This window comes from Henckelia pumila, chromosome 4, assembly GCF_033568475.1.
Source record: "Henckelia pumila isolate YLH828 chromosome 4, ASM3356847v2, whole genome shotgun sequence".
In the NCBI taxonomy this organism is placed as follows: domain Eukaryota; kingdom Viridiplantae; phylum Streptophyta; class Magnoliopsida; order Lamiales; family Gesneriaceae; genus Henckelia; species Henckelia pumila.
The window spans coordinates 110,173,106-110,185,671 of NC_133123.1; the positions used below are offsets into that span (position 1 = coordinate 110,173,106).

The 12,566-nt window shown below is 36.8% G+C and overlaps 1 protein-coding gene across 1 annotated transcript; it reads right to left on the reverse strand.

The window, feature by feature from the left end:
- Window positions 1-4,465: 4,465 nt before the first annotated feature.
- LOC140861539 (mitogen-activated protein kinase kinase 10) lies at window positions 4,466-5,542 on the reverse strand. The gene has a single exon (XM_073264561.1). The coding sequence runs from the start codon at window positions 5,540-5,542 to the stop codon at window positions 4,466-4,468; it is 1,077 nt and encodes a 358-aa protein (XP_073120662.1).
- Between the last annotated feature and the right edge of the window lie 7,024 nt (window positions 5,543-12,566).

The following is a 12,566-nucleotide window of genomic DNA, read 5'->3' on the forward strand; positions in this document are numbered from 1 at the left end:
AATAATTGTTTTATTAGGTGTAGGGTTATTTTTGGAAATTCACTTAAAAATACCAAAAATAGTTACTATAACATGCTCTTGCTTTATTAATAGTAATAGATAATCGGCAAAATCGTACACACGCGCTACACATCTATAAAATCATATAATACTAGCACTTCCGAACGTGAGATCGAAACTTTCGAAGAGTTAGGTCATGCATACTAGTGACGTGTCATCAGCGTTTTGACACGTAATCGCATGCATGAGATCGAAACGTCCGAAGGGTGGGATCGGAGCTTCCGAACAGGGCAATTTGGCATGGAAGACATGCGAGTTCAGAGCTTCTGAACCCTTGCCTATAAATAGGCGACGAGATTCTCACATTTGGTATATGTTTGGAGGTGTTTCAGTGTATTTCAGTGTATATTCTTAGGGTTTTAGCCTTATACTCAAGGGTCGGGCGATAGCAAAGTTCTACGGGGCTTGTAGCGAAGCTATGCTTGGGTCAGGGTCTTAGACAATAGTGGGCTGACGATGGACGTACGTATAATATGAGATCCCTATTAGTATTAGGCAGTATCTATTAGCTTAGTTAAATATTATAGACCAGTATTAGTGATATGATATTATCCTGACTTGTAGGCTTGGATTCTAGATACTTGTACATCTAGGCCAGTTGTTGAGGTACGTAAGTACTGACCGATATACCCAGCGAGTATGCATGCTTATATGTTGCATATTATGTGTCATGATACATGTTTTATTGCTTTGATATATTATGATGCATGTGCATATTCATGTTGAGTCGAGTCTCCTTTGATATAGCCTTTGTAGTAGGGTCGTTCAACCCTATATTCCTTGTTATATTGTGTGACACCAGGAGACGCCGTGTTGACCGGGACTGACGCTACGGTGGTTCGAACGAGTGTGTGGATGTACCCAGTGGAGTTGACCCCAGATGGTACTACATACTCATTGGAACCCAGACTGAGCAGAAATTATGATATCCAGTACCCAGTCATACATGCATCATAGTAGGTTTGTACACTCGTGCTTATCATTATGAGAAAAGTCGCTCACGTCCATGTTATTGTGTTTCTTTGGACAATACCCCATTCGATGGGGCAGGTTTGCAGGTGGAGCAGGAGCGATTTAAGTGGTTAGGCGGTGACCAGGGTTCGGTAGCAAGGGTCGCAGGTGGATTCTATATTAAGAATTTAATTGGTACTTATTGCTTTTCACCTTTGATTGTATTATTTTTCGTAGTAAATCTGGTTAAGTTTTCTGATTATAATTATTGCATGCTTAAACTCAGATTAATAGGTGATCCGTGTATGGTCACTACATTTATGGTATCAAAGCATGAATTATTATCTTTGGGACATAGTTGAGATTGGTGAATTGTTAGGATTAAAAATTTTGGTTTCTTGTAAATAACTAATTTAAACGATGGTAACAGTTGCTGCAGAAATGAGCGTTGAAATGAGAATACCCTGAGATATCCCCGTAGTCACTTTCATCGTCATCAGGATGATCGTCGAAGATTCGACTTATATTGGTTCCGACAGTTTGGACCGAAGAGGATGATCGAGTATGAGACTCCGAACGTAGCTGAGGATTGGGAGGAATTCGTGGGACACTGTTGTCCATCCTGCTTTGACCTGGGTAGGCACCCTTGAAGATTCTCCAAAATCAGTTAGAGAAATTGTCATGAGATCCTACCTCATCTACCAAATAATAGACCCCACAATATTGGAAGGATCCGGTAGATTGGTAAGGTCTTGTAGATCTTTGGAGGAATAGGTTCTGTAAGGAGTTTGCATTGAAGCATAATACAGGCAGCCAACAACCTCACATTCAAGATCCATGCAGACTAGATGATACCAGGATGCTTACGATAGTTGAGTTGTATAGGGTATCTGTAGTGACCCGTGCCCAAAATGAGTAATTAACTTGGTAATTATGATTAAGTTGGGTAAATATTGATTAAAGAAGTTCCAGATGAGTCTAAGGAGTTTGAGAATGGATTCGGAATACTTGATAATAGCCCTTGAGGGCCAGATTGGAAGGTCCGATCTGCATGGCCAGGTGGCAGTGTGACATCAGCAGGATGACGTCAACTTGGTCACGTCATGATGGGAGATCGGAAGGTCCGTTCTCGGGATCGGATGCTCCGTTCTCGTGCTGGGACAGGTGTTGCTTTGCATGCGATCGAGTTGACATGTGGCAGGACGCGTGGACATCGAACGGTCCGATCTCGGGATCGGACGGTCCGATCGTAGGCTATAAATATGGGGTCCGAGGAGCTCATTTCTTGCACCAATTTCCCCTATCTTCTCTCGGTTATTAGTGGCTTTTGGGCGGTTTCCTAGCTTCTAGGCATACCTAGGGAGTTGGCGAGGCGTTCCAACAGTCGTAGCGGAGCTGTGTCCAAGAGTTTGGACTTTCGACAGCAACAGGCTGACGACGGACGCAGATATAACTTTGAGTCTCTAGTGTTTTTAGGGAGTATTCATTAGCTTAGTTAAGACTTTTAGGTCTTATATTATTTTTAAAAAATATGTTAAAGTGTCTGAATAAAATACGATAATAAAGCTTAATCTGTTGATATTTTTGATATTGATAAGATTTTTTTTGTTGTGATAATTACCAAAAAGGAATGACAATATTAAATTGATATATATAATTATTTTTTAACATGTACATATGATATATAGACTACTTTGATCTTTTGATTAATATAATTGTAACTTTTACTAATATAATTATATGAATAACTATTACAATAATTGTTAGATATCATAATAATGATAAATTTTTTTGAGAGTATAATAATAATAATTTTAATATAATATTAACATGATAATAGTATTACAATAATAGTAATACAGTAATCAATATATTTGTTATTTATATATGATAGTAATAATTTCAGTATAATAATTAATATTAATTTATCATTTAGCATCGAAAATATTTATAATATAACGATAATGGCAATAATCATGTACTTATGATAATTAATAACTAATTTTATTAAAATAGAAATATTACTATATTAGTAGTGTTAATAATTATATTAATTGCAATAATTTTATATTAAAAGATTAATAATAAACAAATATTATTTTAATAATATTTTTAATTAGATATTAACCAATTTATATATTGTTGAGGGTATATTTGAAATATTTTAAAATAAATATGGATAATTTGGTTTTTAAAAGAGATTCAAATAAGATCTTTAAAAACAAGATCGTGTTACCCAATTTTTTTAAAAACAATGATAAGATATTTTTAAAAAATTTTATCAAACGCAATTTCAGAGCTTAAAAGCTCTAAAATAGCTTATATAAGTTGTTTGAAAGAGCTTTTATCTCAAATTTGTTTCTAATTTTATTTATCCTCTCTCAATTTTTTTTAAAATATACTATTTAGTTAAGAAAAAAATATATAATATTTATCATAAATATATAACATAATAAAATATATAATTATATATGTAATTAACCATATATATACATTATATTAAAAAATATTATATTAAATGATAAAATATGGCATTTACAAAAAAAAAAATTTAGTTCGATTCAATAATGAAATAATTTTTTTGTTAAAACACAATTTTTTTTTTTAAAAAAATATACATAATGTGGAAAATTGTAAAAAAAAAGTTAAACATTATATTATATTATAATTTTTAAATGTTGGAAAGAAAACTGAATGGAAGACGGATATGAAATTAAAGTTAGATGTGACTGATGTGGAAAGACCAATATAATAAATTTTCGGTATCAAAATCATGATCGATGACGCTTGAAACACATGGCGAAATAATATACTTTTTGCTACACTTAGCTCAAATAAATTTTTCTTCCTTGGTTATCTTTCAATAATGCGTTAACTTTGTCACAGTTGCGAAATTCATAATTCTTGTAGGTTTCCTTCATATATAGTAATTAATGATATGGTTTCCTTCATAATAATAATAATAATAATAAAAATAATGATGATGATGATGACGACACTGGGGAGGGGCTTTTCGGACTTGACTCAACTTTGGGAAGGGCTTCATTATGCCACTAGGCTAACAAAACCTTGACGTTTCCTTCTCAATTGTAAAGCTCGTAATACTTGAAATCTTAATATCTACTTAAAAATTTGATTTGTTTGCGAGAAAAACTTAGTTGATCATATCAGGCTCATACTTGATAGGATTCAATGAGATTCAATGACAGTGGGATATTAAGAGATAGTTTGCAAGTGATTATATATTTTTGTTTAGAGAAATGTATAATAATTTATTTTCAGAGGTTGCAGACATTATCTAATTATTAGACACAAACCATTTTTTTTTGGGAAAAAAAATATTTTGGGATGAAATCGAGTTGCTCTTGGATCTTATCCCAAATCCGATTCGGTATTCTAAGTTACAAAAATAATAAAAGTACAACATATAAATAATATTCTTAGGTTGCTACACTCAATCTTCAGAGTCGTGAGTTACAAATTCCGTTACACCATTTTTTTCATGACATGTATTATTATTATGATTATTAACAAAAGGGTGAGAAAGAAGCTCTTCCACACTCCCTCTGACCCTCCAGTCTCTTTCCAAACACCTTTGGCAAAAGCTCTGGAACTCCAAAGAAGCCATCCTTAGAATAGGTTTCACATAATCTTCAAAGCAAATGGCACACATCAAAGTCACCCAATCAGGCTTCTGTCCCGGCTTGATCAACGGAAAACGCCCCACGTAACATTCCATAACCACTAGGCCAAGCGACCATATGTCTCCGGCAAACCCTACCGAGCACCGATCCTTGTTCCAATTCTCAGGGTCCATCCTCTCAGGGCTCATGTACGCGCACGTGCCCATGCATGAGTCCATACTATTTGCCTGGTTTTGGTTTATGACGACTCGACTCGCACCAAAATCGACTAGTTTCACCTCTCCTTTACCGCCATTCACTAGCAAATTTGAGGGTTTTATGTCTCCATGCACTATTTGCATCTCATGCAAATATTGCAACCCTTTCAACACATTTCTCGCTATCCTTGAAATCACCTTCTCAGACAGTTTCTTGTTTTTGCGCAGTATATCGTTCAATGATCCCATATCCATGTACTCCATCAAGAAGCAAAGATCACCTTTTCTACCATTAACCTCTTCAAATCCACTATCCACAACACCGAAACATCTCACAATATACTTCGACGTGTCCACACGTGTAAATATATCTACCTCACTCATCACATGTCGTCGATATTCAACGTCTTCCAAGTCATCCAACTCGTGTAGTACTTTCAAAGCATAAATCATGCCAGTCTGCTCATGACAAACCTTGTAAACAGTGCCACCATTACCATGTCCAAGAATTTCGAGTTTCTTGAGGTCCGAAAGGCTATTAATGCCTAGCGAGCTGGAATTTGAACCTGAACTCGAACTTGCAGATGATGATGACCCCGATGATGGCAACGACATAAGAGCGTGATTTGGGTCCAAAGGCAAGATTAACCTCAAAGCTTGTTGTCGCCTTCTCTCCCTCATACAAGTCATCTTTCTTCACACACTACACTCGCTTACTTGTGTTTATATAGGAGTCATGATACGGATCAAGATTTGGGTTAACAGTTCAAGAAAATGTAAGGTTTTTGTTGGATATTTTAAATTATATTTATTGGTTTAGAGTGAAGTTAGGTGTAAAAATGAATTTAGAGCTGCCATTTGTGATATTTCAGGTATCTACAATGCTATTTCCATGCATGCATCTTGAACATGTGCCTAAATACGCATATATTATGTAATATTATAATTTTTTTGGTAATTTAATATTAACTACTAATATAGGACTGCAAGACGTACGGATGAAAATATATCAACACGTGGGTAAATAAATACACATCATATCAATAATTTCTGGAAAATCATCTATTATATTTATAGTTATTCTTTGATACGACCAACTACTAGGTTCATCAGCGTTATTCTTACAAGTTAAAATTTTCAATTTTTTTTTCTTATTTGGCCAGGTTTTTTTTAATCTAAACTATCAAATTTTGGTTTCAATCGATTTTGGCCAAAATGTTCGATGGGTAACTGATACGACGACGCCAATATCCAATAAAAATGCAGAACAAAATTTACTCTTTTTTTCTCAACTGAACAAATTTAGCCAAAACAAATCATAGTGAAATTCAACACAAATCTACTCAGACATCCAATTGAGAAAATAATTGCCACTATAATAATTAAATTGAATCACTAAACTGCTTTTATTCAGCCGATAATCTTAGTTTAACCAATATTAGGCAACAACTTCGTCAAAATGCAATTGGTATATAACATTATCCAATTTTATACATAAAATCATATTTTATTATCAATTGTACCAAAGTTATTAATTTTATAGATTTAATTTATTGGATTAAATTTATAAATTTCCAAAATTCAAAATTTATCCAAAAATTAATTTTCTTAAAAATTTTGGGCTCAAACAATTTTGACCCATTGCCTCGTGGACCAACTGAAACAATTTTCAATCGGGCCAAAAACTGGGCCCAAAACCATTTTGGGCTAGAATTCATAATTCAAGGAAAAATTTAATTTTAATAAAAAAAAAAAAATTCTGGGCAGCCCGGGACCGCCCGTCGCTGGGCTGCACTCGTCCAGCCCAGCCGCTGGGACGCTCCATACGGCCCAGCTGCGCGGGCTAGGGCAACGCTTGCCCTAGCTTGCGCAGGGCTGCTGCGTGCAGCCCATCTGCGCGCAGGGCTGCGCGGGCAGCCACGAAAATAATTTTTTTTTTTTCGTTTTATTTTTTTGAAAAATCGAGGCTTGTACAATCGATAAAATTTTAATCGTAAAATCCGAGAACAACCTGGCTCTGATACCACTGTTGGAACACGGTCGTTCTCCAGATCGAAAAATAAAGTGATACCCGGTGCAGCGGATGTTTTAAAATTTTATATGGAACGATTCCATATGGGTATCAAATTCCTACGATTAAAATTAATAACATAAAATTTAAACAATATAAATTTTACCTTAAAATCTCGAAGCGAGATTATGGACACCAACAGATTAATCTGCTCTTGTTGTATATCCCAGGAACTGATGAACGAACGTTTCTTCAATCAGGTCCACGAACGGAAATTTAATCCCTCTGATAGACTGCACTAGAAAGTCTATCAGAAGTTTCTACGAAGAGAAAATTAACAGATTTGATCCGTTAAACCAGACTGCAAATTCGAAATTCACAGGCTGGATTTTTCGAACAGAGAGATGAGAAGGGGCGGCCACACCTAGAGAGAAAAACTAGGGTTTTCGAAAATTTTGTGACCAGTTATCTCAATTTCTGTACTGCAATAACTTATTTATAATGTGGGCTGCTAACAGCTTAGGGCCCATTAGTCATAAGTTCAAGCCTGACAAGCAAAGCCCGCATGTTCAGAAATTAATATAAAATTCATCGTGACTCAGATTGATAAACCAATTTCACCAATGTGCACAGAAACCATTTCTGCATCTTTTAAAGTCAAGATAAATTTTCTGAATCCGAATTCAGTGATTTCCAAAAATGTCCATCACTATGTCATTTTAGGAAATCTTACTCCCTCTACTCTAAAATAAGAAGTCCCACTTCTTTATTCACTAAATTTAACTCTTTAAATTTAATTATCTCAACGGGGATTAGAAATCCATTACTTGTGTGACCCTCAATGGTTCAGGGATACAGCTATCCATGGGCTCATAACTCCTTGTGACTCGGAACAACAATTTCCAACTTGCCCATCGAATCATGGTAAGAGCATCTAGCAACATCGCCCCATGATTCTCTAGGTATCACTGATAGTGCCTGCAAGAACCAGTAGATTTTGGTTAGCGTACAGTACGGTCCCTTCATCCATATATCCTGATCGAATCAACAACCATTGGTAAATTGAGAGTCGTTCGAGATTCGATAACTATGCAATGCATCTTGAAGATCAAATAGTGACATCGCATGTGCTACTAAGAAACCATTTCTTAAAACACATCATGTACTCTGGCCAGAGATTCGTCACACTAATATCTCCTCAGATTGCATAGGATATCCACACTCGCAAGTGTGTGGTGAATCCTTGACAACAAAACATCGACTCCTATATGCGTCGTAACTGCACCCAATCCCGACACCTGATGACCCTAATAGATTCGGTAAACGAGTCAAAGCACAGTACTAGCATATAGAGTCTCAATGATGTTTCAAGTAATAAGGACTAATGGTGTACAACCAAAACCGCGGACTATATCTACTCGATAAGTGATAACCACTTGGAAAGTCCGAATAGGGTAGTTCGATCATTCATCATATGAATATCCATTTGCATGCTTTGAACATCTCTATGTTCCATACCAATGAAACGTGGTACTCGGCATCGCAAATGCTAGTCTCAATCTCGAGCGATCCTTATCCTTATTTGTGGACGGCTCAATTGACTAGGAACTGTTTAGAATATACATTGAACATAAGATGTGTTTCATGACAGTGATCTCTCTATATTCACTATCTCATCTTACTTTAGTATATTCAAGGTCTTTATCAAAATAACAATAGTATATCATTATATAATAATAAGATAAAGTGAACGCCATTAATGAATGTAAATTATATTAAACAAAGATTGTTTATACATAGAGTCATAAAAGCCCTTAGCCACAAGTTGGCTAACCGGGCACCCACTCTTTCAGAAGAAACCAGGTGGCTTATTGCACAGTTTGTCTGTCCCGAAATGGAAGTGGGATCACATCTCGATGGATTTTGTCACGAAGCTACCGCGTTCAGTCAGAGGTTGTGATGCGATTTGGGTTGTGATTGACCGGTTGACGAAATCAGCTTGTTTCATTCCATACCGTATGACATATAAGATGACCGAGTTGTATGTCAGAGAGGTGGTGAGATTGCATGGCCTGCCAAAGTCGATAGTATCAGACAGAGATCCGAGATTCACTTCTCACTTTTGGCACAGTTTGCAGGAGGCATTGGGTGCTCGTTTGCACTTGAGCACAGCGTATCACCCTCAGACCGACGGTCAGTCCGAGGGTACAATCCAGACTTTGGAGGATATGCTTTGCACAGTAGTGCTTGATTTTGGATCAGGTTGGTAGGAGTCCTTGCCCCTAGTTGAGTTTTCGTACAATAACAGCTTCCAAGCGAGTATTGGCATGACACCTTTCGAAGCTTTGTATGGGAATAAGTGCAGATCTCTGTTATTTTGGGATGAGATTTCAGAATCACCTGAGTTGGGTCCAAATATGATTCGTGATATGGCAAAGCAGGTGAAGTTGATTAGAGTCAGAATGAAGACAGCCCAGGACCGACAGGCCAAGTATGCGAATGTCCGACGTAGACCACTGTGTTTTGATCAGGGAGACCGTTTGTTTCTGAAGATTTATCCGTTCCGAGGTACTGTCAGATTCGGGAAAAAGGGGAAGTTGTCGCCGAGATTCCTTGGTCCGTATGAGATTCTGGAGAAGATAGGCGATCTTGCCTATAGGATTGCTCTTCCTCCGTCTCTTTCAGGCATCCATGATGTGTTTCATGTCTCGATGTTGCGGAAATATCATCCGGATCCGTCCCATGTTCTTCAGCCAGACGAGGCCGAACTTGATGAGACTCCGAGTTACTTCGAGCGACCGATTCAGATTCTCGATAGAAAAGAGAACCAGCTCAGAACCAAGTCGATTCTGGTGGTGAAGATTCAGTGGAGTCATCACAGAGTTGAAGAAGCGACTTGGGAGACCGAATCTGATATGAGGCAGCGATTCCCGAAATTATTCGATTGATGTGAGTTTTCTTCAGTTTGATTCTTTCTTGTTCAGTCTGTGATCTGTCAGATTTCTAGGACGAAATCGAATCTTAGAGGGGGAGAATTGTAATGCCCCGATTTTATCATAATTGAGTTTAATTGAGATAATCAGAGTTTTCAGTATTGGAGGGCCGTTTTGATATTCGCAGGGGGGCCACTTTGCAAACTTTGAAGAATTGAGGGACTTAAATGCAAAAGTTGGATTTTATATATATTATCTCATGCAAGTTGCCTTCCCCATCACTCCATCACATCACTTTACTCTCCTCCTTCCCTCTCCATTCGTACGTACTGAATCCGGAAGCCATGGAGATCGATTCTTCAAGCTTTTCCTTCCTCCGATTCACACGATCCGACCGTTAGATTTCTTTTCCAAGTTGAGTTTCACGATCACCGCATCGAGGGCTTCTTTTTGACGTAAGTTTTGCTATGATCCTCGAACTTTGATTTTTGTTGGGTTGTCAGAATTTGATAATCTTGGAGTATGTTGTTCTTGAGCTAGCATAGATCGTGTATTCGAAGTCGGTTTGGAAAAAGAATGAAGTTTGGATTTTATATGAATTTTAGGGCATATTTCGAAATGGGGTGTTGGATTTTGGTTGAATTTTGTTTGTTTTATTGGTTGAGAAGTTGATATGGATTTTTTGGAGTTGTTTGATGTTGATAGAGATTTTTGGTTTGACCGTTTATAGCCGTTATGCCGTCGAAATCGAGTTTGGTTTATCGGTCGTATTGTTTCGGTTTGATTTCCGGGTTTGATTGGATTGATAGATTGATATCGAATCCGTATATTCTTTATTTTCAGATTTGGATTGGAGTTTCGGGTTTGGATCGGACTTGGGAGTTGAATCGATTGAGAATTGAAGACGGTATATTGATTGAGTTTCTTTGATTCGATTCGTTTTGTTTCAATTGATTATTTATTGAATTCGTTGTTATTTTCAGATTGGAATCCTCGACGAATTTGAAAGGTAAAAGACGACATTGAGTTGAATGGGGTTGAACACTCGAGTTCGAATTGATTCTCGAGTCCCAAAAATCACATACTGTATGTTATTTGCTTGTGTGAACTTGATTGATTATTTGTTTACACTTGCATCCATATTGAGCCGATTATTCGATTTGTTTTGAAGATAGATGATTTAGGGAGCTATTTTGAAGTGGCTTTGGATTTCGAGTTTTTCCAAGTGCCAGAATACTTCTTATAGTTGCTCTGAAGTCTAGGGGTTTGAGTTGTGCAACATTCACCCCGAAAGGGTGTGTAGGTGTGTTGTTGTAATGACTTGGCCCTGGGATCCCAACCGAGTACCGATCGATATTTCGATTATCTGACTTTGATAATCCCGAGTTTTTAAGTCATGCATACATTCACTCTCAGTTTGAATTGTTATTGATTGATACTCTTCGATATGAGATGTTTATCTGATTTTTCATGCCTGTCCCTTTTACTTGGAAATCATATTTCTAACCGGTTTATCCGGCTATTGTCTTTGTCTGTATGTGTGCTTGGCAACAGGAGGATCAGGAGCAGGACCAAGTCATTTGGGTTAGCTCGGGGTGAGATGATAGAAGTAAGACATCGTGTCTTAGGATTGTGTTGTTTTGATTAGACGATCGAATTATATCGTCGAACTTGTATTGTTAATCGCGTCTTGTTGGTGTTTCGAATCCCTTATTTTTCATGTAGGAGCTTTGGATTGAACTTTGGTTGCTTGGATTATGGATTTGAGTTTGTAAAGATTTTTTTTGTGCCCTGGATTTCTGCAGCTCGAGAGGGTGGCGCGGGCGCGCCATTGTTTCGCGAGGCTTGGGTGCGGGCGCGCTAGTTTTTGCGAGGTCCCGGCGTGGGCGCACCTGATTTAGGCACGGGCGCGCGACCTTTTAAATTTTTTTTTTGATTCGTTTTTCCACGGCTCTTCGTGTTCGATTGTGTTTTATTAATCGAGTATAGAAGATTAGAAACGGGGTCTCACAAACTTAATATTTAATTAATTGACAAACCCAAACTTATTTAAGTCCAATCAATTAATTAAATCCTACTTGAACTCATTCAAGCTCACTTGTAGAATAATTATTCAACACTATTTCCATTTGGGCTCTACAAGATCCAATATTATCTAATTAATCTAACACTTGAATTAATTTAATTATTTGGACTCTACTAGGTCCACTAGTGTTTAATTAATTCAACTCTTGAATTAATTTAATTAAGTTCATAATAATAGTTTTAAAAATTACCATTTTCAAAAACTAATTATTTATGTAAGTCAACTTTTAATCTTGGAACGCTTTCACAAATTAAAAGTTACATTCTCCTTTGTTCTCCTTTAGAAGTCATACTTTTAATTTATCTCGCTTATAAACTACTTTATAAGTTGTTCAACTCATTAAATTAAATTTTTTTCTCAATGGGATCTAGAAAGTCAGTACTTGTATGACCTTCAATGGTTCAATGATATAACTAATAGTTGATTCACATCTCCATGTGATTCGGGATCAATCAAGTCCCTATATGAGCTTACCCTTATCAGCTCCGGTCTTTCTTACTTATCAACTCATTGATAATAAGAACAACTCAACTCTGATGGTTTCCAACCAGTCATGTTAAACGTCTAATAGCATCGCTTACATGACTCCATAGGTATCAAATGATAGTGCCTGCAAGAACCATTCAATTATGGTTAGCATATAGTACGGTCCCTTCAACTCATATATCTCAACCGATTCGACAA